This window comes from Pelodiscus sinensis, chromosome 9, assembly GCF_049634645.1.
Source record: "Pelodiscus sinensis isolate JC-2024 chromosome 9, ASM4963464v1, whole genome shotgun sequence".
Taxonomy (NCBI): domain Eukaryota; kingdom Metazoa; phylum Chordata; order Testudines; family Trionychidae; genus Pelodiscus; species Pelodiscus sinensis.
In genome coordinates, this window is record NC_134719.1 from 47,470,687 (window position 1) to 47,495,344 (window position 24,658).

A 24,658-nucleotide genomic window follows, 5' to 3' on the forward strand; every position below is an offset into this window, starting at 1 on the left:
TTGGAGTGGGGAAGAGATGGGAGAGTTGGAGAGGGTGAGGCAGAAGGGATAGAGCTGTGCTACAAGTGGGGACACAGAAGACTACCCTCCAGGGCCTGGCTTGAGATCCAAGAATTTATACTTTTATAGCCTTTCAGTTTTGTCTGTTGACAGTATTTGTGAAATCCATTGGCAAAGGGCCCCATCCCTCTTTATTATTGACCAACATAGGGTTTGACATCCTTATACTGTCATTAGTATTTCCATTAGCTCAACTGGCAGCGGTCTGTGCTGTGGATTTAAAGGTCCCAAGTCTACTGAAGACTGATGTGTCAATATGATACCAACTGATGGAATTTTTTTTCAACTTGCTTAAAAAAAATTGTTCCACTTTAACTGTATGTTAGATTTGAGCTGTTTCATTGAGAAAATTATACTGAGACAGTATAGTCATGCCCAACATTAAAGAACAGCTGCAAAATCAAATACAGGCAGTCCCCGGGTTACGTACAAGATAGGGACTGTAGGTTTGTTCTTAAGTTGAATTTGTATGTAAGTCGGAACTGGCGTCCAGATTCAGCCGCTGCTGAAACTGACCAGCAGCTGACTACAGGAAGCCAGAGGCAGAGTTGCTCTGCCCTGGACTTCCTGGAATCAGCCGCTGATCAGTTTCAACAGCGGCTGAATTTGGACGCATGGGACAGAGCAGCTGGGGCGCTGCTGGGTAGGTTCCCACAGCGCCGAACCTCAGCGCTGCGGGGACCAACCCGGCAACACCTCAGCTGCTCTATCCCAGATATCCCCATGTCAGCCCCTGCTGAAACTGATCAGCGGCTGATTCCAGGAAGCCCGGGGCAGAGCAACTCTGCCTCTGGCTTCCTGTAGTCAGCCACTGGTCAGTTTCAGCAGCGGTTGACTTGGGGACGCCTGGGGCAGAGCAGCTGGGGTGCTGCTGGGTTGGTCCAGTAGCGCCGAGGAGTGGCACTGCGGGACCAACCTGGCAGCACCCCAGCTGCTCTACCCCAGGCATCGTCAGCGAGAAAAGCCTGGTCTGCTGGGGGGGGGACGCACTAGCTGCACCCCCCCCCAGCAGACCAGGGAGATGCGGGTGGCGGGACCGCCGAGCAGACCAGGGAGCTCCCCCCAGCAGACCAGGGAGACGGGAAGCAAAGCCTCGGAGGACACCGGCAGTGGGACAGCTGCGGCGCGTCTGGGCTGTCCCGCTGCCCGCGTGCTCCGCGGCTTTGCTCCGTGTCTCCCTGGTCTGCTGGGGGAGGCTCCCCCCCCCAGCAGACCAGGGAGCCGCAGAGCAGCTTTTCTTGCCTCAGAGGATGCGGGTGGCGGGACCGCGGCGCATCTGGGTGTCCCGCCACTCGCGTCCTCCGAGGCGAGAAAAGCCCTGTTCGTAACTGCGGATCCGACATAATTCGGATCCGTGTAACTTGGGGACTGCCTGTAGCAGACAATGGCCTTCTTCACTACACAACCCTGATTTAACCCCTAGAGCAGATCCATTTTAGCTATGGAAGAATGTAGTGAATTAGTTGTTCTCATCTAATTAAAGATGACATCATCATTTATATGCAGAAGATGCATGACAAAGTTTAGTTTTCTGGCATTTCCTATGTTTTGAGTGAGTTAACTTTACAAACTTAACAATGTTCTTTTAATGTAGTTTATATGAATGAGATATTGAATGCAATATTCTAAATTGTATATAATGTGTAATAAGCACCAAAACAGATTACAATTAAAATGGGGGCAATCATATCATATCAAAGTAATTTTTCTTGGTCTTTATCATAAATTAGTTTAATATTCAATGGAGGAGTTCCAATTCATTCAATATTCATTTCACCTTTGTGTAAAAATCAATCACTAGTTATTGTTGTGATCTGGCATTAATAAATACTTTAAGCATTTACTAATTAAAATTAAAAACAAGCACTTACAATTAGATATAAATAAATTAAAGCCTGAACCTAGAAAGCACTCTTAGGTTAGTCAATAAGGTTGATTTTCTTTTGTAAAAAGGGCCCTTTAAAATGATCTTCTACTTAATCCTTTCCTTTTCAAATCATGCCCTTCATTGCATTCCTAAAAACTTGTTTGGTGTATTGCATCTTACTAATACCAGTAAAATAACAGTGCTTCATGGTTTCCCCAGTGTTTCAATGTCTTCCCTACAATAGGAAACCAGTTTACATGAATTGCTTGTACAAGTTAGAACTCCCTGGTCTGGCACCCATGAGACTTGACCTGGAGGAGGGATTTTGTCCGACAAGGGAAAGCCAGCTCCCCCGTTGCCCTGTTGGTCCAGCTGTCCCCCACCATGCGCCGGCATTTCAAAGGGGGACTCCAGCTGACCCCGGGCTCCGCATTGCACTACATAGCGTGATTAATCATGATTATGTTTTTTTAATTGCTTGACAGCTGTACTTAGAATTCAATGGACTTAAGATTTTGTTTTGGGGGAGGATTCTTGGTTAAATCTGATAATGGCAAAAATGACTGCTAATAATTACAATATCTTTAATTATAAATAGACTAGAAGTGATTCAGCTGAACTTTTTTTTTAATTTTACACAGTTTAAAGTATATATTATGGCATAAAAATATTTCAAAATCTGTTTTCCCTCTACCATATCAATATAATTGACAAAAATGAGGGGCAGATTTCCACTGTTTTCTTTATCACATTGTCTTTCATTCCAACCATTTAAAAAGATAGGCTTTGTTTGAGCATTGATATTGAAATGAGCTATATTCCTGTGCACCTGGTTCCTGTTTCAATATTATTACACGCCCCCAAAATAAACTTTATTATATGGCGTTTAAATCCCCAGAACTACTGGCATAGAAAGAGAGCTATATCATGTAATGATCTGCAATATGTAGTAGGCTTGATCTCTCATATTTTTGCAGTCCATCCAGTTAAAGCCAAATGGAAGTTTTCCTGAATAAGAAATTCAGTATTAGGCTTATAATAGGCCCATGTCTAACAGGTCACAACTAAAACAAATGTGGTCACTTTATTTCAGGCTCTAGACAAATGTGCTGAATTTGCCGAGTAACATGACTTTGTTCAAGTGAAAGGTGAGCATGTGGAGGGGTAGGAAGATAGGGAATGAAGCAGGGAGATGAGGAAGCAACAGTAGCCAAAGAAGAAAACACATCCCTTGAATGCCTCCATATAAAGATGCACTCCTCCTCAGTTCTGTTGCTATTGACTCCCTCTGCTCCTGTCTAACATGGGCTGAAGCACAGCCTCTCTCTGGTGTTCCACTAACAAATACTGCAAACAGACAACCCATATGGAGTTCAAGTGGTCAGTTTCACCCATTTGTTAACACAAAAATTACTTGGAGGATGGGGAAGAGGAAAAAAATACAGAATATAGCCATAATACAAGAAAGACTTAGCAGAAGAACAGCAGATAAGAACAAGAAAGAGTATGAGCAGCAATTTATTTTATTTTGATTCAGTTAGTAAAAGAGATGGTCAATCCTGAAACATTGCTGGTAAATATCTTACAAATTCGATTCTGTTCTTCATTTTGAGCATGTACAAATTCAGATAATTGCCTTTGTTGTTGTGATGTGAGGAATGGCTGCTCTTTCTTCAAAGTACCATGTTCACATACAAAGATTCATGCATCGTCAACAGTTTTTTTTAATTGCTCTTTGTTACTCTCCTATTTAAAAAGTCCCATTCATTTAGGTCAGGGAGCAGAAACAATACTGTGTGTGCAATCCTGGCATCACTGAATTCACTATAAAAAGTTCCATTGACTTCAACAGATTTAATTTCATGCCAGGTATCTCGTGTGACCATTTCCCAACAGGAATAATGTCGAGAAAACAGATGAATGTAACAGTTCATAAATTAAAATTAGTCCAAACGATTTTTCAAGCTAGCTGGTGAACAGCTTCAACATTTACCCTGGTATATACCAAAATTGGATTGTGAAAAAAAGGAAAAAAGGATAAATTTGCTATGAATATTACACAGTTTGTCACTTCCAATGTATACAACTGGTTTCTGACAATCCCAGAGATGAAAAAGTCTACCAAAAATTAAATGCATGGGTTGCAAAGCTTGCAGAAAAATAAGTGTTGTGTTGCATCAGCTTACTTATGTTTCCACAAGAAAAAATATGTAGGTTTTAAACATACTTATATGTACATGAAACTCATCTTCATCTCTGATTTCTCTACAAAGTTTTCTAAACAATATGGATTTAGATAAAATTGTCATTGAAATTAATAGGCGCTTCCACAGACATTAGTGTGAATTGCCTTGAGCCTCTCTATGAATACACTCAGAGTTGAGCAGGGTAGATATCAGTAACTCATTGTATAATATGAGATGACTCAAATGAGTAAAGTTGAGCATGGGGGGAGTTTTTCATCTAAAAGCCTTTTGTGTATCAGATTTAAAAACTGACCATCTTTATAGATTTTTAGCCTAACAGTCTGTTACTAGAACTTATTATAGACAAACCTGTTGGAAGATAATAGCATTTCTGAATTGATGAACTTCATGTGATCTTTGCAGAACAGCACCCTGGGAAGCTTTTAGACATCTAACTGGAATCAAGCAGACTTTAACCAGGTGAAACATTTTATTTTAGGGGGAAAAAGTAAAATATACCACTACTTTATTTTAGTATTACTTTTCTAGATTTGTTATTCTGTTATCTCACGATACTTTGTCTATCAGTAACAATCCATTAAATATGGTTAAATATTTCTTTACTACTTCTATATCAGTTTAGAATTACATTAATTCTTCAAAAGTTACATCTGGAAATATAACCTCTCACTGATGATGCAAAAAATCTCCCTGGCTCTGAATAGATATCGTGTATTCAGTAGTAAAGGGATTGCTAATGGAATAAGAAGCCTTTCAGCCTTTAAATAACTAGATCACTCACACAGATCAGTTTCAGGATGGCACAATCTTTAGAAACTATGGATTTCAATTTGGTTTTATAATCTTGAGTGTCATTTTATAATCTTGAGTATCATTGGTTCCCAAAAAAAGATATAAACAGAAATTATCCAGCTGTTGTTGTTAGTGGCATAACCACTGTGAGGAAAAGAATGTAAATGTTTGAAGCATACTTATTTTGTATCATCCAATGCAATGTTTAAAGAATGCACTGTTGAGGCACTTTAGGGTTTTTGTTTGGTTGGTTGGTTGATTTTTTTTTAAAGATTGTGCTTCACAGAGTATCAAGGCAGAAAAGAAAAGCAAAAACATGCTGGGGCAGAAATATAATCTGTAAAAAGATTGGTAGTGATGTGGATTTTACAGGGCATTGCCCAGGTCCTTCAAGGAAGGGAGCTGGCGGCGTGCGGGACACAGGAGTCAGGGAACAGCCTTGGGGGTGTGGACGGCTCAGGGCTGGGGGCTGTCAATGTGGGAGGATGCTAGAGTGAGGATTGGGGGATGAGGAAGGGCAAGGTATAGGTGCAGGAATGAGGACAGGGGATTGGTAGAACTAAGGAGAGGGAAGAGGCTTGGAGGTAAGGGTATCCACTGGCTTCTCTCTGTGGGTGCCCCAGGGCACCAAGGGTCTTGTCCATGGGAGAGGGGGATGTCTGCGCAATCAGCCTGGTGGCTTGTCCCTAGGAGCCAGGCTGGGACAGAACCGCTCCAGGGTGGGGGGACCTGCATAGGCTGGCCCTGCCAGTGCTCCCCACATTGGGTTCTTGGGAGCATGGAGGGGTCACACAGGCAGGTTAGGAGAGGGTGGGTGTATGGGGGGAGGCGGTGGGCTTTCTCCCCCAACCGCCATCTGGCAGGGCCTTCTTCCCGTCTGGCAGAGGGTTTTCCCAGTGGGACCTTCCCCCCTGTGCCTTCTCTGCCCCCCATCTGGAGTGGAATTCTTTTCCCCCTGCTCTGTCCAGCATGGCTTTCTCTCCCTCCCCCCGTCGGGCGGGGCTTTTTCTCTCACCCCTTCTGAAGGGACTTTTCTGCTACCCTCCTCCTGTCTGGCAAGGCCTTTTCTTCCTTCCTCCATTGTGGAAGAAAACGTCCTCACTCTGAGTTTGTAAGAAACAAGTAGCCAAAGGCAGTTTTATTATGAGCTGCAGCAAGGGAAAAACTGGTTCGGACAGGGGGGGATCCCCCCCCCCCGAGGCAGATCTTCGAATACAAGCAATTATGAAGCAGTTTATATACTGTCTATTAGATATAATAACAATAACAATTAGTCTCCTTCCCATTACAAACTCCAATGGCTAACAGTTATTTAGTTCCACCCAGATGCTCCTTATCTCAAGGTCCCTGCCAGAGTCAGCGTTCTATCCTTATCTCCGTATGGAGGCGAGAGGCAAAGGCAGCGTCTAATTACAGATCTCACGTTGTCAGGCCACAGACTTAGCCTGACTCTTGCTCTCTTGTTAACAAGACCAAGATGGCTGCAAACAAATTCCCTTATTCCCTTTTCCTGCCTCCACAATCCCCCCTTTTGTGCTTACAGCACAACTATCTTTCTAAACCTTTATTTTCATTAAACATTGCATAATTAGTACAAACATAAAAGCTATTTCTATTACTACATCTTTTACAAGAGCAAATATGAAACCTTTAATAAGCAAAAGCAATATAATCATTAATATCCCCAATATAATTCTATGATGGGGCTGTTCTATAATTTTAGTAACATAACACAACATATCATAATTAATAACCAAATTAGGGAGGGCAGGTACATGCTGATGGTACCTGTCCATAAGCACAGAGTCCAGATCAGAGGGAGAAACCCAAACCACTCTCACAAGTTTCTCCTTGGCAATATACAATACTTCACTTCTTTCACCAAGGTCAGTTCTTAATGTCCTTTTGTAGTCAGAAATCTTTGGGCTTTGGCGGTGTCAGAGGAGCGGACTTTTCCTCTTTTTTTTTCTTGAAACAGTCGTGGTTCAGCATCATGCAGGGGAGAGGTTACCAGCACATCACCCTGTAATATTTTGGTTCTTCTGGTGTCCTGCAGGTAGGAAAGCAGGACCAGAAGAGAGAGGCTTATCAGCAATCGGGGTAGGATCATTTCGAGATGGAGGGATCTTTTTGCAGTGAGAAGCATTGGCCAACAATCAGTTCTTGGCACATCACAGCGGTGTTGGTGGCTAGCAAAACTTGGTAAAGGTCTTTCTAGAGTGGTCTTTTGCTGATGGACATAAGAGTCTCTATCCTCTGAGTTAAAAGCCAGATAGCTCCTTTGGAACCAACGTTATTTCCTAGGAATAAAGCAAATCGTAAAAACAATCCTGCACGGTTGTTTGGTACCAGCCTTATCAAAGTGAGGCCCTTTGGAATGTGGTTGCCAGGGGAACCAGGGTCACAGTAACTGTTGAACTGTTTTACTTCCCAAGCTGGCCTAATACTTTGAGTTTGTCAGTTCTCAGCAAGATACCACAGATTGCCTCAGTTTACTCCTATAGTTCCTTTCTCTTGACTTTGGGGTTCTCCTTAACCCACCAGGTTAAATACAATTTAAGGGGTTTTAATTTACTCTGGAAGTACGAGTACAGCACCAGCACTGTTATAAATGTTATAATCGAAACTTCCCACATAATTTGACAAACACTATTCAACTCCATCTTTAAGATATTTCATCGACTTACTGGTGCTGCCCATGATTATAGGTTTGACCTCTACTGCCTGGTTGAGTGCTGCAGAGGTAGGTGTTTGGCATGGTCCATGGTGTTTCCCTATCTATGTGTACCTCAGATGGCCAGCCCCGATATATCTTTGGGCATTGGCCACCAACTCCTCGATCTTCGCCTGCAGGGCCAGTAAACCTTCCTCTAGGTACTTACTTCCGCCGTGCCACTCAGAATCTCATGTTAGGTTACTCATCACTGCCGAAGTGCAATAGAGCCGCATTCCATCAAAGGTCAGGATCATCCGGCGAGGGGCTGTTATACACACAAATGGATATGTAGAGGGGCAGGATGGAGTGATCTGTCTGGGTAGTCAAACACCAGTAGGTACCGTTTATTTGGACCAGCTCGATGTTTTTGTTTCTCTGAGACAACCACATCAAACCTAGGCAGATTCGTCATGATGTTAAATGGGCAGGTACATAAAATTTCCTTATCAAAGTGGGTGCAACAATCCCTGGGTATAGGGAGGCTCCCACACCTTCAGAATAAGCAATGCCCTCGACTCTATCTATATGCTCCTGCTTTGGTACAGGCAGGGAGGTTACCATTTTGATCTGATTTGAGTGAGGAATCCCCAGAGGGGCCAAAAACAAAAGGTTATACTATGCCCTGTCCAGGTGGGCCTTTGGGTCCTCATGGATTCTCTACTTCCCCACTCCCATGGGTAGGCACGGGGGAGATGGGAACTCACCACCATAACGGCTGGGTGGTCAAAGCTATCCTATTCTTCAATACTGGCCTTCTAATACCTTTAATTTAGTTCCATTAATTAACAATCCAATTAATCTCTGGTCCAAATATCTGGTTAGGTTTAGTGAAATGGACACAGAGCTGGACAGATCCTTCAAACTATTCAGGATCAATCGGTTGGCTTGGCTGGTGTCTGGGCCTTTACGGGCACTGGATATTACTGCATTTACCAGCCTGGATTCTCATACAATTTCTGGGCTATGATATAAGTGTTGCTGACAGAGTTTCCAGGCCCAAACCAATCTGCGATGGTATCTGCTAAGCCCCTTCGTTGCCTAATCAGGCACTTGCCAATTTGATTAGCCAGTCTAGCACACAGCTGGTTTATACCAGTGTGGAACATCACCAAGGTAAGGACCAGTGACAGTTGTCCTGGTTCTGAGACGGGTCTGTTCAGGGCATGATGCGCAATTGAGAGGCTCTATTTTGTCCTTAAGGACCTGGTTAATAATATCCAAATGAGGGCAAGTTAGCAATGGCCATTGTTTAACAAATGACAGCCATGCCTCAGGGGTTACCTTTGTCTGGGCTTTAAGTGTTAAGCCCCAGTGGGAGTCAATAGGTCCAACTTCAGTGGCCTAATGTTGGTGTTTAGCTTCTTTCCCACAATATTCCATACAAACTTTAACTCAGAGGACTGTGTATTCTTTGTCCTCGTAGTGTTCATGTTGTTACAATAAACAAAATAATTATGTGTGAATGAGGGGAGGCCCAAGGCCGTGTATTCCCCATTGCTATTAGTGTGTATTTGTTCTATGTATGTGACTTGAAGGAGGTTACATTGACTAGAGTCACTGTTTCTCTTATAGGACTAAGCATGGTTCACAGATGTTTAATTGTTAACCCATGCAATTCCATAATTTTTGAGGCCTTTTAAGGCATCAGGCACCAATGAGTAGCAGGGCAAGTAGCTGTTATTGCAATGGTGAGGTTACTAGTTTCCTCATTGTTGTGGGCATCTTTACTTAAATATGCTGATGTCTCACTTGCCCGTGTTGTTTCTTATAGATTTCTTATTATCTCTGGCCAAACCACTTTATGGTTGGTGTGCAAATTTGCAGAAGCTAAATATTTCATTTGTGTAGCCATTAAAGCAAAACCAATCCGATGGGGGAGAGGGCTGGTACCCCACTCCCAGTCCTTCTGTTCACGTGATGCACTCCTTGCTTCCTTCCAGTTCCTTTTTTGTTCACCTGTGGAGACATTGTTAACTTTCTCCTAGCCTAAACAATTACCAAACTATTATCCTTTCACTGAATTTCAAAGTTGCCAATTGACTAAGTTTAGCGTTGCCAATTGATTGGGCCCAATTATTAATTTTGTTGGTTTAAATCAGGGGTCTCCAAACTTTTCAGCCCGAGGGCCGCATTAACTATCAAACAGCAGTTCGGGGGCCGACTACACACTTGAGGTCCAAATAAAAAACAATCAAAACATGGATGTTGTTTTTAATTATTTATTTAATATTATTTTATTCAGTTATTATTTAATAACACATTGATACACTACACATGAACACCTGTATTAGTGTGAATGGTGAAATTGTTTCCTGGATGCCAAAATAGCAGACATTTCTGGCTTTAGATTTGTTGTTCATTTGCAAATGACCCGAAACAATTTTTAAAAATTCTTATGATTTCTTAAGTTAAACTTACCTGAATATAGTGTGCAAATATATCCACTTATGGTAGAGAGATTGTTGCTTTTAATGTTTCCTCTTCAGAATATTCGCCTGCGAATCCGTTTCTCCCGGAAGGGGGGGGGGGGGCTTTTCCCCCTGCTCTCCCCTTCCTCTGCACGCTGTCCTCCCCTCCTGCTTGCTACCGCTCACTCCTTCCCCCCCCCTGGGCGGAAGGGGTCACCTTTTTAAAGTTCCCGCCGGGGTTCACGTTCCCCCGCACGTCGCCGGGCGGGCGTTACCACCACCGCCCATCCTGCCCCCTGATTGGCCGGCTGCCCTGTCAGTCTGGGCGGGGGAACACCGCCCGTGCTAACCCCCGCCCCCTGCGCCGTTTGCCGCCGCGCGGCCGCTTGTCAGCGGAGCGGCCCGCTTCTCCTGCCCCGGCGCGGCGTGAGTACACGCCGCACACCCCTGACAGGGCCCCCCCCCCCGCGGCAAGAAGGGCCCGTTCGGCGGCGCCCCAGGGACGGGCGGGGGTCGCCTCGTCACACTGGCACGCGGAAGAAGGCGGGGCCAGACAAAAAGGTCTCCACGGGCCGGATGAGAGGGCCTCGCGGGCCGGATGCGGCCCGCGGGCCGTAGTTTGGAGACCCCTGGTTTAAATTAATGCTTCTGCTTTACTCAAATTATCCTTTCATTAAAACAATATCCTACACACAACAATATTTGCAATACGTATTACAATTAAGATACACAAGACAAACTTGGACAGAACACAAACTTATTATGTCATGACACAGAACCATAGTTTTTTTGTTGTTGTTGAATGTTGTTTGTTGTTTTTCTTCAGCTGGCACCAGTGCTTTCTGATGATCTGAAAGACAAGAAAACATTTCTACCCCCGTCGGGGTGGTCCATTATAACTTAAAATACTGCCTAAGATCTGTTAGGGGAACCTGTTACAGCTAGTTCCTTACCACTTCCATGGGCAAGTGAGTTGCAACTTTCCGAAAACAAAGGCGCTTCATCGGTACTCGTGACCTTCCACTCCCTTGAATTACCTCTAGAGTTGCTAGACCTCCCCAACAGTGGCATGCCTCAGTTTCCCTCTTGTACCACAGATCAGGCTTAATGTGTGAAGCTATAATGCTTTTCCTTAGCACAAGGTGTTGGTCAGTTATTGTTCCAGCAAGCAAAAAGCTTTTCTTTTCCTGAAAAGAATCATATACAGTGTTACTTATTAAGACTATAGTAATAATATTGACATTAAATTTTGTTAAATGGGTGCTTATAAATATTTTGTTTGTATTTGGACAATTTACTTGAGGGGCCAGGTGTTTTATATTCCTTTGAAATAGCCAGGCAGCCTGTATTCACATATAATGTTGGATTTGAAAGCAAGCCAAAAGTGTTATCAACTCAGCCTTGAACAGAGACACAGTGAAGTTTCAGGGCTTGGATTCTTAAAACAATGATTTGTTTTCTTAAAGAGTAAATTTAACCTTAAGGATTGAATGTATAGATTTCATTCTTTTATACAGTTAACCAGTTAAGTGTCAATAGAATTCCTTATTTTCCTTTTGCAGATTTAACAAAAGTGTCTGTAGCCAAATAGTTAAATTTGATTGTTTCTTTGCCTGGATTATTGAAAAAGGCTGAAAGAAATAAGGAGTCACTTTTTAAAGCAGGTTTCCCTTCATATATTACAATCGCTTAATTCCTTCTACGCTCCCACAGAGTCCATTTTTCACCTTCACATACCCTCAAATCACTTGCTTCGTCCTTCCAAAGAAAACGTTTCTCATTCCTATTAATTTAACTTTCCAGTTACTGTATTCCTAATTTCCTTATTCCTTCCACTATGCCCATAGGGCTCCAAACCTTTTGCCTTCCCCTTTCAAATGCTTTTTCCTTCTTATGATCTGTCCTGATTCCTGCTAAATAACCTTTTTTTATCAATGACACAGGTTTGTCCAGTATTAATGTGGTAAGGAGGGTGGGCTTTCCCATTAGCCCCCACACCTCCTAATTCTTTTCAATAGGTAAATCCAAATATGTATTATTGCAGTCAGCTATTACTAATTTTGAACTTCTCAGTAAAGGGTTTTCATTACATCCATGCTGCAGCAGTTGATCTATGCTGCTGACTCTGGGGTGGATCACTCGACCATGCTCTGTAAGGAGATTTATTTTGCAGAATGTGTCTCCTTGTTAGGGCAGATTTAGCTTCTAGTGATTACATCTTCAAATTCACTTTTAGGTTACCTCCTCCCACTAGTTGACTTTTAGGGTGGCTTTTTTTTTCTGGACGGCCCCCAATTGTGCATTGTGAAACATCCTTGGGTAGCCTGGAATTCCAGCCAGAGAGGCTGTAGTTATCTATTCGCTAACAAGGGCTTGAGAATTTCCTAAAGTTGCTTTGCAGCCCTTTCCTACTCCTGCGTTGTGTTCCGTGTATATGTTTCCAACCAAAATGCCTAGGGTCAATATGGCTTGATGGTAGGCGGGCATTCCTTCCTTGAGAATTTGGAGGAATACTTCCCACAAGCTGTTAAGTCTATTCCAAAACTCAGTGTTTTGCTTTGGATCGGACAAATTTGTAACTAGAGCCCATTCTTCCAAAGGGAAGATCTGACACCTTTCAATTATCTTCTGTGCCTCCTCTCTATCTTCAGTAATGTGTGGTAAGGGCCCATATAGGGCTGGGCATAGAGAGGAGTAGAGGGGGTAATGTTGGGTCAAATTCCCCCCTAAGCTTGGGAGAGGCTGGGCACTTGCATGTAAGTTACATTTCTCACTGCAGGGTGGATTTTTGCTTTTTTGAGCTTCAATCTCATCCCTCAGGGCTTTAATTTCTTTCTCTGTCAATCTGTCAAATGCTTACAGGTCCTTGGACCATGATGCACGTACATGTAGTACGCAGGGGTGCCTTTTGGCGGTGTGAGGGGTATGCTTAGACTGACCCCATCCATTTTAGTCATTCAGGGGAGCATCCTGTCCACTCCCCGTCTGTTCAGTGGCTTATAGGAAACTAAATCTACACACTCCAAAGAAGGGGTCTGCTGGGTCTAGAGTGTCAGACCTTATCAGCAGCTCATGAAATCTCTGAGGGGGTCAGAGGGAGGACTGCCCGTATGCTGTCTGCTTCGTTGGGCTCACGCCATCTGAACTTCTTGAATCTGCAGCAAGGTCAGACGCAAATAACTGCCTCTGGCTACTTGTTGCTTAAACACAATGCAGAGTGAAGGCTTGTTTTCTTCCACACCATCTAGCAGGGAAGTTTTCCCCTCATCCAGCAGGGCCTTTCCTTACCCCACCCCTATCTGACAGGGACTTTTTCTCCCTCTTTTCCCCTGTCAAGCAGGATCTTCTATCTTTATTGCATACAGAAGGGCTCCCACCTCCCCTCCCTACCCATCTGACAGGGCATTCTCCCCCTCCAGCTGGCTGGCTGGGCTTATTCTTCCCTCTCATCCAGCAGGGACCATTTCTTCACCACCCATCCTGTGGTGCCTTCTCCTCCCTGCATCCGGTGGGGCTTTTTTTCCCCTACTGTATAGCTCTCCCCTGGGCTCACTGCCTCTTCTGAACAGCTCCCTCCCTTTTTTGGGTCTGCACATCCTAAACTCAAAACTCCAGTCATCTGAAGAAGTGGGCTGTGCCCATGAAAGCTCATGATACCATCTACATGTTTTGTTAGTCTATAAAGTGCTACCAGACCATTTGTTGTTTTTTAAGTTTATCCTGTACAGACTAACTTGGCTACCCCCTGAAGTTCCCTTTCCATGTCATAGAAAACAATCCCATTCCATGCACTTCCTGTTTTCCTAGCAGAACCAAACTCTGACCTTGCTATAAGTTAGAAGAAGAGGAAGGTGAATACCAAATTTGGTGATTCCAGCTCTTACCATTTAGGAGGAGTTCTTGAACAAACAAACTCAGAGACAGACAGACAGATGCACATTTCTAAAATATATAGATTTTCAGTGAGGCAACATAGCAAATAAAAATGGATTGATGTTACTGGTCCTAAAGGTATGCATTTATTGATGAGCTGAAATAGAAATATATAACATTAATCAGATTAAGTTTTAATTGACTCGATCAATGTGAAAAGGTTATAACTATGCAAAAAATAGCTAGAAAAGGCTCCTAATGTTTGAATTTGAACGAGAAAGAAGGATACTATGGTATTGTAATTTTGGTAACATTTGACAGAAAGACTCTTGTTCCTTCCTAGAACTTCTAGCGTGTCTTAGTAATTTAAAAAAGCACATTACTAAGGGTATATTGACACTGCAGCTGGGAGAGAGCCTAGCAGTTCAGATACCCAAACGCATACTAGCTCTGTATCAAGCTAACATATCAAATATGCAGGGTGTGTGTGAAGGGTGCAAACGTACTCCTCATGGACCCTCAAGTAAGCATGCTTCGGCTGGCAGGAGCGGCATGCTGCCAAAGCCTCCCTCCCAATGCTCTAGCTGTCCAGGAGAAGGCTGGGGCTGATTTTCCCCCCTTTCTCTCTCTGGAGCGAGGCCTAACCCCACCCCCAGCCTTACTCCTGGAGGAGGGAGGAAATCAGCTCCAACCTTCCACCAGCCAGCCAGCCAGAGCACACTTACTTGGGGGACCAAGGAGAAGGGGGGGGGGAGAGGTACATTCACACCCCTGTGGTCCACATTTACAAAAAAAGCACACACACACCCCAGTGATAGAAATGTAGCCGTGTTTTTCTTCCACTATTTGATCTGAGGAAGTGGGTCTGGCCCACGAAAGCTCATCATCTAATAAACCATCTTGTTAGTCTTTAAAGTGCTACATTGTCCTGCATTTTGCTTCACACACACCCCAGAAATTCCTGCTTGTAGGCCTGCTGCATAACATGCATTTACCTACAATATCCTCAGTATTTCATCTGAGAATTGGAAAGATTAATATATTTTTAAACAGAGCAGCAAGGTGAAATAGACATTCATTGAGAAATGTATATTTCCTGAATCAAGTAGGTGAAATCATTCAAAATCATACATTTTAATGACAAAATTCTTCATTAACAGAAACAAAACATTTGTATATTAGGTGTTGGAAAGACTTATAAGTTTCAGAAAAAAAGGCAAAAACATTTGTTGGTACATTGAAAATGTTTCAAAAATTGTTTCAACAATTTCCAACAACATCTTTGAGGCTGTATTTTGATCTCTACTCCTCAAGATAATTACTTATATCCTGATCACCAAGACCTTGGTCATGCAGAAGGATCCATGCAGGGAGATTATAAGATAATATGGAGTGCCACTAAAGTTATTGGAGTTCCACAGGGACACAGGGTGGGTCTGCATTGTCTGAAGCCATAGAATCTAATCCTACATTGCATAGATGGATGGCTGAGCCCATGTTCTTCGTGACTTTGTATGGGCACAAGCAGCCCACCTAGTTGATGTGAAGTAAAAAGGTCAGGAAGGATTTAGTTTGAAAAACAAGTGGTCTATTCTGAACTGGGGAGTCTAAGTGAAGAACGAGATAGGAATAAACATGTAACTAAATAGCCCTATCTAGGATTAGGGTAAAAAACTAAACTTAGTAAAACCAACACAGAAAATATGATATCTTGCTCAGTGCCAAATTGGCATACATTTGCTAAAAGTCAATAGTACATGAGGCGAGTTACCCTGTTAACTGGACATCACCCCACTAGTTCTTTTGAAAATGTCTTAATAATCTTTATTTATGATTAAATTCAAGATATTTTGCAGAGTCTGAATGGCCTATTTGTATTAATGGAAATAATATGCCAACTGCAATTAGTTACTTACTGTGAGCACATCTACACTACATGGAAAATCAACACTGCCATGGTCGATCTTTTGGGATTTGATTTAGAGGGTGTAGTATAGACCCGCTAGACTGACTTCAAAGGGGCCTCCATCAGTGACAGTATTCCTGCTTCTCGTGAGTAGTAAGGGACACTGACAGGAGCATTTGTTCCTGTCAGCCTCCTGCTGTGTGGATAGCACGGAAATGTTATTTAAGGTATGTCAACTCCAGCTATATAATCTACGTAACTGGAGTAGCATATCTTACTTCTACTTTCCCCTGTAGAGTAGACTAGGCCTATGACTGGGTTTCTTGGAATTCATATTGTGTCTTCTTTTCACTATAAAGAAAAAGTGTAGAGACACTTAACAAACCCATTACTTTAGAAAAGAAAATGTTTCTTAATTAATATAAATTAATATCAGTTCATCCTTGCCACTAAGAAAATACTTTTCAGTTTAGCTCATCGAGCCTTTCTAAGGGACATCTGTAGAAACGATTGCCAATAGATACTGCTGTTATAAATGAGATTTTTTTTACATATTCTCATTATCTGTGTGTTTCAGGGAGGGTCAACAATCACCAGAACAGTGGCAGAAAATGTACGGCAGATGCTCTGGTAATGAAGTATATCACATAAATCTGGAGGACAGTACATTTTTTGCTGAATATGAGGGAAAGAGTTTCACATATGCTTCTTTCCATGCACATAAAAAGTATGTTTCTTATTGGAGGATTGTAAGTTCAAATGAATCTTTATGTACATTGTGTCCCTAGACTAAATATTTTACTGTACTGTTCCATGGTGTCATTGCCATCTTATGAAATGTTTTGCTTCTGATTTTCAATGGTTGCTGAATCTTGCAAAATTTATGGAAATTTTGTATTCTCCTGCCAGTTTTGAGTATCAATTTAAAACTATTTTTGGTCTGGATGTACCAGCCTAACCTTAAGGCAAAAGCAGATTAGTTCTAAGTAGTCTGGTAGCAAAAGTGAATAGCACATGTGGTCAGAAGTTACCAGAGGTGTCCTGACAAGTATCTTGCTCTGTCCACTGACGGTAACTGTGCATGTGTTCCCCCTGAATGTTGCACTGGTTCTGCACAGGTAGCCAGCATAGCAGACTCTGAGAGAACCCCCAAAAGCCACAAAATCAGATAAGGAACTAGGGCATCATGCCAGCTTTATTGTCAAGGACATACAGCCTTAGTATCCAGCAGACCCTACCAGACCACTAACGCATGTATGCTTGTGGTAATGGACTAGCTCAGTCAGCAGCAGGACTTTCCGCTGCCCTGTAAGCTAGACAAGGACAGCTCCCCTAGGATACCTTTTTATACACAGGTAAATAACAAGTTACACACTACTGGTGATGTATCAGGTTACCGCCCTCTGTCGTACCTAGCTACCACCTTGCACAAAGTGCTTCAGTCAAAACATTGCTATCTACAACTCGGTCATCCTAGATCCTATCCTGAGCCTGGGTCAATATATGCCTGAGAGTGTGTTAGTAACAAGATGTCTCCTAATGAGGTGTGATGTTACCTTCCTTCTGGAATGTGCTTACAGACCACTTAGTATCACTTAGGATCAGTGTTTCTGCAATATCAGACTTCTTCTTGACAAGCTGCATGAGCCAGACCTGCCTCCAGCTCATGGCTTAGCTTTGCTTTATATTAGTACTGACCATTGGCCAGGCCTCAGAACTCAGACCAGGCCTGTGTCTTATGTGTTAGGCCCTCATCTTACTACATCACAATCGGGAGATCAACATCTTGATGTGGGAGTGGTCAAAACTAGATATTCAATACATCCTTTCCCTAGCCAATATGACTTGAAGGCTTTCCCCCTGGATATAATCCAAAGAATAATTAAAATATCTTCTCTGTAGGATCTGGATCTTGCTTAGCTGTCAAAAGCTAAATATATATTTGGCGAATCATCAGCAAAATTCATGTGGCTATGATGTGGCGGTGGCAGTGCACAGAATCGATGCTTGCAAATCTTCCTCTGTCAAGAAGGATTATGGGAAGATTTAGGTTTTTTTAAATTACTCAAAATTGCATTTGTCAACCTCATTTGTCATAAGCATTGTACTCTACTTCCTTCAACCTCAGCCTGACAAGATTTCTATAAAAGCATATCTTTCTCCTTTGTGACTCCACCATGGAAGTCATCTTGTTGTCTATTGGTGCAAGGTTGTAATTTCCCAGGATCTTTTAAGTATCTCCTCATTTCTGACAAAATTCAAGCAATGAATATTAAGAATATACCATAGATTTGCATACTAAAAAAAGTTTAGCATACTCTCCTCAGTTGTTTTTAAATGTCAGGTTTATGATTCATGTGACAGGATTGTCATCACTACCGCACTGAACACTTGGATCTTATAACACGTATATAGTTGTCATGTAGACATCCCATCAAACAGTCCTTTTAAAATGCTGAAATGTCACTGATGCAAGGCCAATCCGATGTGGAAGTTCTTCAGTTATTGAATCTCCTTCTGTAAACCAATTACCCAGCTAAAATGAATTACTCATTCAGTGCCATTGTCATCTTCATAGAGCATTGGCAAGTTATTGGTTTGTTTTAAAGGAGGCATGAATAGTTTTGTTTTTTGTTTTTTTTACCCAAGTCTTAAGTCTCATAGATTTTACAGGGTTTTATGACACTTCCAGCATTAGCTGTAGTTGGTCATTGTCTCTCCCCATAAGTAAATATTATCTTCATAGTTGTTGTTGTTTGTCCATCGTATTTGAAGAGGACCTTGACATCTAACGGGTTGTGGACTGTCCACGGTGTGTCCGCAAATGGCTGATAAGGCCGATACGGGCACGGAATGTTCTGCCACATGTCGGGCAGACATGTGTGGGCACCACTGTTGCAGCTTTTACAACTCTGGCTTTACGGAGTGCTTGCTTCTCTTGTGCTATGGTTGACCATCTGACTTCAGATGGTAGATCAGCGTGTGCCATGTTGATCAGTCTTGTGCCAGGGTCTCCCAGGAGGTGGTGTCAATATCCAAGGACTTGAGAGAGGCTTTAAGCATATCTTTGTATCGCTTCTTTTGTCCCCCGTGCAATCGCTTCCCTTGAAACAGCTCACCATAGAAGAGCTGTTTAGGGATGCGATGATCTGGCATCCTTGCAACATGGCCTGCCCAGCGTGTCTGAGCTTTCATCAGCAGGGTGTAAACTGATGGCAGACCTGCTCTAGAAAGGACTTCTGTGTCTGGCACCTTATCCTGCCACCGGATCCTCAGAAGTCTGTGGAGGCAAATCGTGTGGAAGTGGTTCAGTTGCCTAGCGTGCCTCCTGTATACAGTCCAAGTCTCACTGGCATACATCAGGGTAGTTAACACTACTGCTCGATAGACTTTAAGCTTTGTAGCAAGGCTTATTCCACGGCGGTCCCACACTTTGGTCAGCAGTCTGCCGAATGCAGAGCTTGCCTTGGCGACTCTGCAGTTGACCTCGATGTCAATTGTCACTGAGCGGGAGAGGGTGCTGCCAAGATATGTAAATTGGTCCACAGGCATTCATGTGGTACTGTTGACGTTGGTTTTGTAAGGTACTTATGTGCCAGAAACACTAGAGACTCATATGTCCTTTCATGCTTCAACTACTATGCCAAAGGACATGTGTCCGTGCTGATGATGGGTTCTGTTTGATAATAATCCAAAGCAGTGCAGACTGATTCACATTCATTTTCATCATCTGTGTCAGATGACACCAGCAGAAGGTTTTTTTTTTCCTTTGGTGATCCATGTTGTATAGTTTCCAAATAAGAGTGTTGCTCTTCTAAGACTTCTCAAAGCATGCTCCACACCTTGTTCCTCACAGATTTTGAATGGCACTTCAGATTTTTGAGCCTTGGTAGAGTGCTGTAGCTCTCTTTAGAAATGTCACATTGGTGCCTTCTTTGCATTTTATCAAATCGGTTGTGAAAGCATTCTTAAAATGAACATGTGCTGGATCATCACCTGAGGTTACTGTAACATGAAATATATGGCAGAATGTGGGTAAAAGTGAGAAGGACACATACAATTCTCCCTTAAGGAGTTCAGCCACATAGAATCATAGAGATGGAAGAGACCTCAGGAGATCATCATGTCCAGCCCCCTGCCCAAGGCAGGACTAATCCCAACTAAATCAACCCAGCCAGGGCTTTGTCAAGCCGAGACTTAAAAACCTCTAGGGATGGAGATTCCACCACATCCCTAGGTAACTCATTCCAGTGCTTCACCACCCTCCTAGTGAAATAGTTCTTCCTAATATCCAACCTAGACCTCTCCCACTGTAACTTGAGACCATTGCTCCTTGTTCTGCCATCCGTCACTACTGTGAGCAGCCTTTCTCCATCCTCTTTGGAACCTCCCTTCAGGAAGTTGAAGGCGTCTATCAACCTCCCCTCCCACTCTTCTCTTCTGAAGACTAAACAAACCCAAATCCCTCAGTCTCTCCTCATAGGTCATGCGCTCCAACCCCCTAATCATTTTGGTTGCCCTCAGCTGGACCCTCGCCAGTGCATCCACATCCTTTCTATAGTGGGGGAACGGGCCAGAACTGGGAACAATACCCCAGATGTGGCCTCACCAAAGCCAAATAAAGGGGAATAATCACTTCTCTGGATCTGCTGGCAATGCTCCTCCTAATGCAACCTAATATGCCATTAGTCTTCTTGGCTACCCGGGCACACTGTTGACTCATATCCAGGTTCTCATCCACAGTAATTCCCAGGTCCTTTTCTGCAGAACTGCTACTTAGCCATTTGGTCCCCAGCCTGTAACAATGCTTGGGATTCTTCCGTCCCAGGTGCAGGACTCTACACTTGTCCTTGTTGAACCTCATCAGATTTCTTTTGGCCCAATCCTCTAATCTGTCCAGGTCACTCTGGACCCTATCCCTGCCCTCAAGAGTATCTACCTCTCCCCCTAGCTTAGTGTCATCTGCAAACTTGCTGAGGGTGCAATCCATGCCCTCATCCAGGTCATTAATAAAGATGTTGAACAAAACCAGTCCTAGAACAAATCCTTCGGGAACTCCACTAGAAACCGACCGCCAACCTGACATCGAGCCATTGATCACTACCCGTTGGACCCGACAGTCTAGCCAGCTTTCTATCCATCTTACAGTCCATTTATCCAATCCATATTCCCTTAACTTGCTGGCAAGAATATTGTGGGAGACCATATCAAAACATTTGCTAAAGTCAAGATATATCACATCCACTGACTTTCCCATATCCACAGAGCCAGTTATCTCATCATAGAAGCTAATCAGATTGCTCAGGCACAACTTGTCCTTCATGAATCTATGTTGACTATTCCTGATCACTTTCCCCACTTTCAAGTGCTTCAAAATGGATTCCTTGAGGATTCCCTCCATGACTTTTCTGGGGACTGAGGTAAGGTTGATTGGTCTGTAGTTCCCTGATTATCCTTCTTCCCTTTTTTAAAGATGGGCACTACATTTGCCTTTTTCCAATCATTTGGGATCTCTCCCGATCTCCATGAGTTTTCAAGGATAAGGGCCAAAGGCTCTGCAATGACAATTGCCAACTCCCTCCGTACCCTCGGATGCATTAAATCTGGGCCCATGGATTTGTGTATGCTTAGCTTTTCTAAATAGTTCCTAACTTGTTCTTTGCCCACCAAGGGCTGTCCACCTCCTTCCCATACTGCATTGCCTAGTGAATTTGTCTGGGAGCTGACCTCTTCCGTCAATACAGAGGCAAAGAAAGCATTTTATTTAATTTATGTATATTTTTAAAGAGCATCATCAGCATGGAAGCATGTCCTTTAGAATGGTGGCCAAAATATGAAGAGGCTTATAAATGTTTAGCTTATCTGGCACTAAATACCATGCAACACTGACTACAAAAGTGCCATGCGAACAGTTGTTCTCACTTTCTAATGATATTTTAAATAAAAAGCAGACAGCACTATAGTCCATCAGTGGAAACAAACGTATTTGTTTTAGCAATTGGCAGAACAAGAAGTAGAGCTGCATAGACTTTTAGGCACTAAAGTTTTACATTGTTTTGCTAACATGACAGTGCAGTTATGTAAGAAAAAAATCTACATTTGGAAGTTACACTTGCACAGTAAAAAGGCTGCACTTCAATACTTGTATGAAGTGATTTGCAAAATATATGGTTTATCATTTTGCAGTGCATACATTTATTAAATTTATAAAATATAGAGTATACACTTTGTAGTCTGTGTTGTAATTAAAATAAATATTGAAAATGTGAAAAAATAACGACAAATATTTAAAAAAAACCTCTGTTGGTATTCTATTGTTTTACAGTGTGATTATTTATGATGAATTCAAAAAATTGTGATTAAAAATATTAACCACATGAGCTAACTGCAGTTAATTGACAGCTCTAAATTTCATACTTCCTATGGTCACCTCAGTCTGCTTTATAGCCTATTGGCACATTGTTAATTTACATGAGAACACGTTCCTGGCAAATCCATGATTCTGTTGAAAATCTAACCATTACCCCGTACTAAGCTAAATGTGTTGCTTTTAGTTTTGATTATCAGATTCCAGAGCAAGATTAGTGCTGCTTGATTCCTATACATCCTGAATGAGTTTAGTCAAGAATCAACATTCTGGCTGGAAAACCCAACGTTGTCCCATCAGTCCCAAAATGGCAGTTCTTGCGCTGACCCTATGTAGTTATTGCAAATAGTTTATGTGTGGAAGCAAATTTCATTAGACACTCATCATCTGATTTCTCTTCTGATCTGTATGCTCCTAGTACCAGTTCAAATTCAGTTCTATCATGGCCAATTCTCATGTTCCTATCTACTAACAAGAGACTATGAAGTGGGAGTGACATCCTACATACAATGCTGTTTAACGTGGCATAAAAAGCATCTTTTTCAACATCAGGTTTTGCATGAGCTAGAGCATATGCACTAATAATTACTACATTCTTCCTTAAGTTGAAAGTGGTGGCTACCAAGCATGGAGAGCAAGCCTGCCAAGCCAGTTTGCACCCTGAGGGTATGTCTACACAGCAGCGTTATTTCAGAATAACTGACGTTATTCCTAAATAATATAGTCCACATCTACACTACAAGCAGTTATTTCATCATAATGGCAAAATAATGTCTAGTTGGAGGACTTCTTACTCCAACTCCTGTAACCCTCATTTTATGAGGAATTAGGAGGAAGATTGCTCTTTCATGGACTTCCTGCTGTGTAGACAGCACCAACAGATGAAATAAGCTATTTTGATTTAAGCTACGCAATTGATGTAGCTCATCTATTAATCTATTGATGATCAAACATTCTATGGTCCCATCCTCAGAAATTAGGGTCTGATTCATTAGACAGTGTAAGCTCATTTGTTTACATCTTAGGCTATATTTTCAGATCCCCTTAACTCCGGATATGTCCTGACATATTTTGAACATATTCATATGAACAAGCTTATGGTGAGTGTGGACCCACAAATGCTAGTTTCATGTATATTAGCTTCATTCTGTTTTTTAAGTGGTTTCTAATAAAATGAATCAATTGACAGTTTATCAATAGATTACTAGGATTTTAAAATAACGTAAGAGCATTGTACAAATTTTTAATTCCTTATTTTCCACTACTGATCAAAAAGATTAAGATTAAATTATTGGGCAAAAATCTGAAAACAATTCCATTGAATAATGGAACAGTTTAGTTTGATAATTAGCAGAGTTCTATATTTCTATTGTATTCTTATGAGTGATTATGTCAGAAATTAACTTGCCCAACATTAGAAGACATTAGTAGAAAAACAAGTTTTTTGAACGCTTCGAGGTTCATAGATGGTCTGGTTTGGGATAATTTCATTTATTGTATTTTCAAATATTTGTTTTCCTAGAATGTTCATGTGTTGATTCTACAGCTCATGAGACTAGATTAAGAGTCCCTTATTGTAATCTGCAATTTGCATTCTGTTGAGTCATTAAATAAGCCATCTAATTTCCTTCTTTAATTAAGGTTTGGAGTCTGTTTGATTGGTGTTAGGAGGGAAGATAACAAAAACATTCTGCTGAATCCAGGCCCGCGATATATTATGAGCTCTACAGATATTTGTTTTTATATCAACATCACCAAAGAAGAAAATTCAGCTTTTAAAAAACAAGAACAGCATAGAAAAAATAATGAATGCAAGTCATTTTATCATGGACCGTCTAGGTTGCCCTTGCATAGTGTAATTGCCAGTATGGGTAAGTACAGGTAAATCTCAAAATATTCTGATACTATGGGGAAAAAAGATCAGAAATATATTATACTAAAAATATAAATCTATTTTAAAATGCCCTATGACAATGTTTTTCAAATTGGTTCACAGATCAACTCTGAGAAACTTGCTAACTGGATGATTAGGTTTGTTTATTTACCGGCTCCACAGCCATGGAGCCTTGTGGCTCCCATTGGCTCCAGTTTCCAGTTTGCAGCCAAGGGGAGCCTCAGGAAGCAGTGTGGCCTGGGATTAGAATGGGATCACAGAAGTATCAGAAACCACATGGACCATAGACTCCCTTTGCTGAGTGTAGCTTGACAGACATCAGGCCTGTGGACAAACACTTAAAGTGCTTAGTCACAAAAGGCTGTAGTGTCTTGCTGTCTATAATTCATAATCAAAGACATATGTTTAATTGATACATTTCATGGTAATCTAGCTAAAATACACCAAAAGTCTAAAATATCTCATGCAGTGAATTCCTATTGTTTATTTGAATATCACAAACTAATTCACAACAAAGTGGCCAAATATTAGATGCTATCAGCCCCATCAGGTGTATTCCCCCTTTCCT

General features: G+C 42.1%; 1 protein-coding gene across 6 annotated transcripts in view; it reads left to right on the plus strand.

Moving 5' to 3' along the window:
* Window positions 1-24,658, plus strand: part of KCNT2 (potassium sodium-activated channel subfamily T member 2) — a 321,535-nt gene that overhangs the window by 194,340 nt on the left and 102,537 nt on the right. For 2 of the 6 annotated variants that reach the window (XM_075936723.1, XM_075936724.1), the window contains exons 16-18: window positions 4,537-4,593; window positions 16,407-16,556; window positions 23,838-24,067. In XM_075936723.1, coding sequence (XP_075792838.1) covers window positions 4,537-4,593; window positions 16,407-16,556; window positions 23,838-24,067 — 437 coding nt within the window. The remainder of the gene's footprint in view (window positions 1-4,536; window positions 4,594-16,406; window positions 16,557-23,837; window positions 24,068-24,658) is intronic. The other 4 variants (XM_075936725.1, XM_075936726.1, XM_075936727.1 and 1 more) reach the window with 3 other exon arrangements.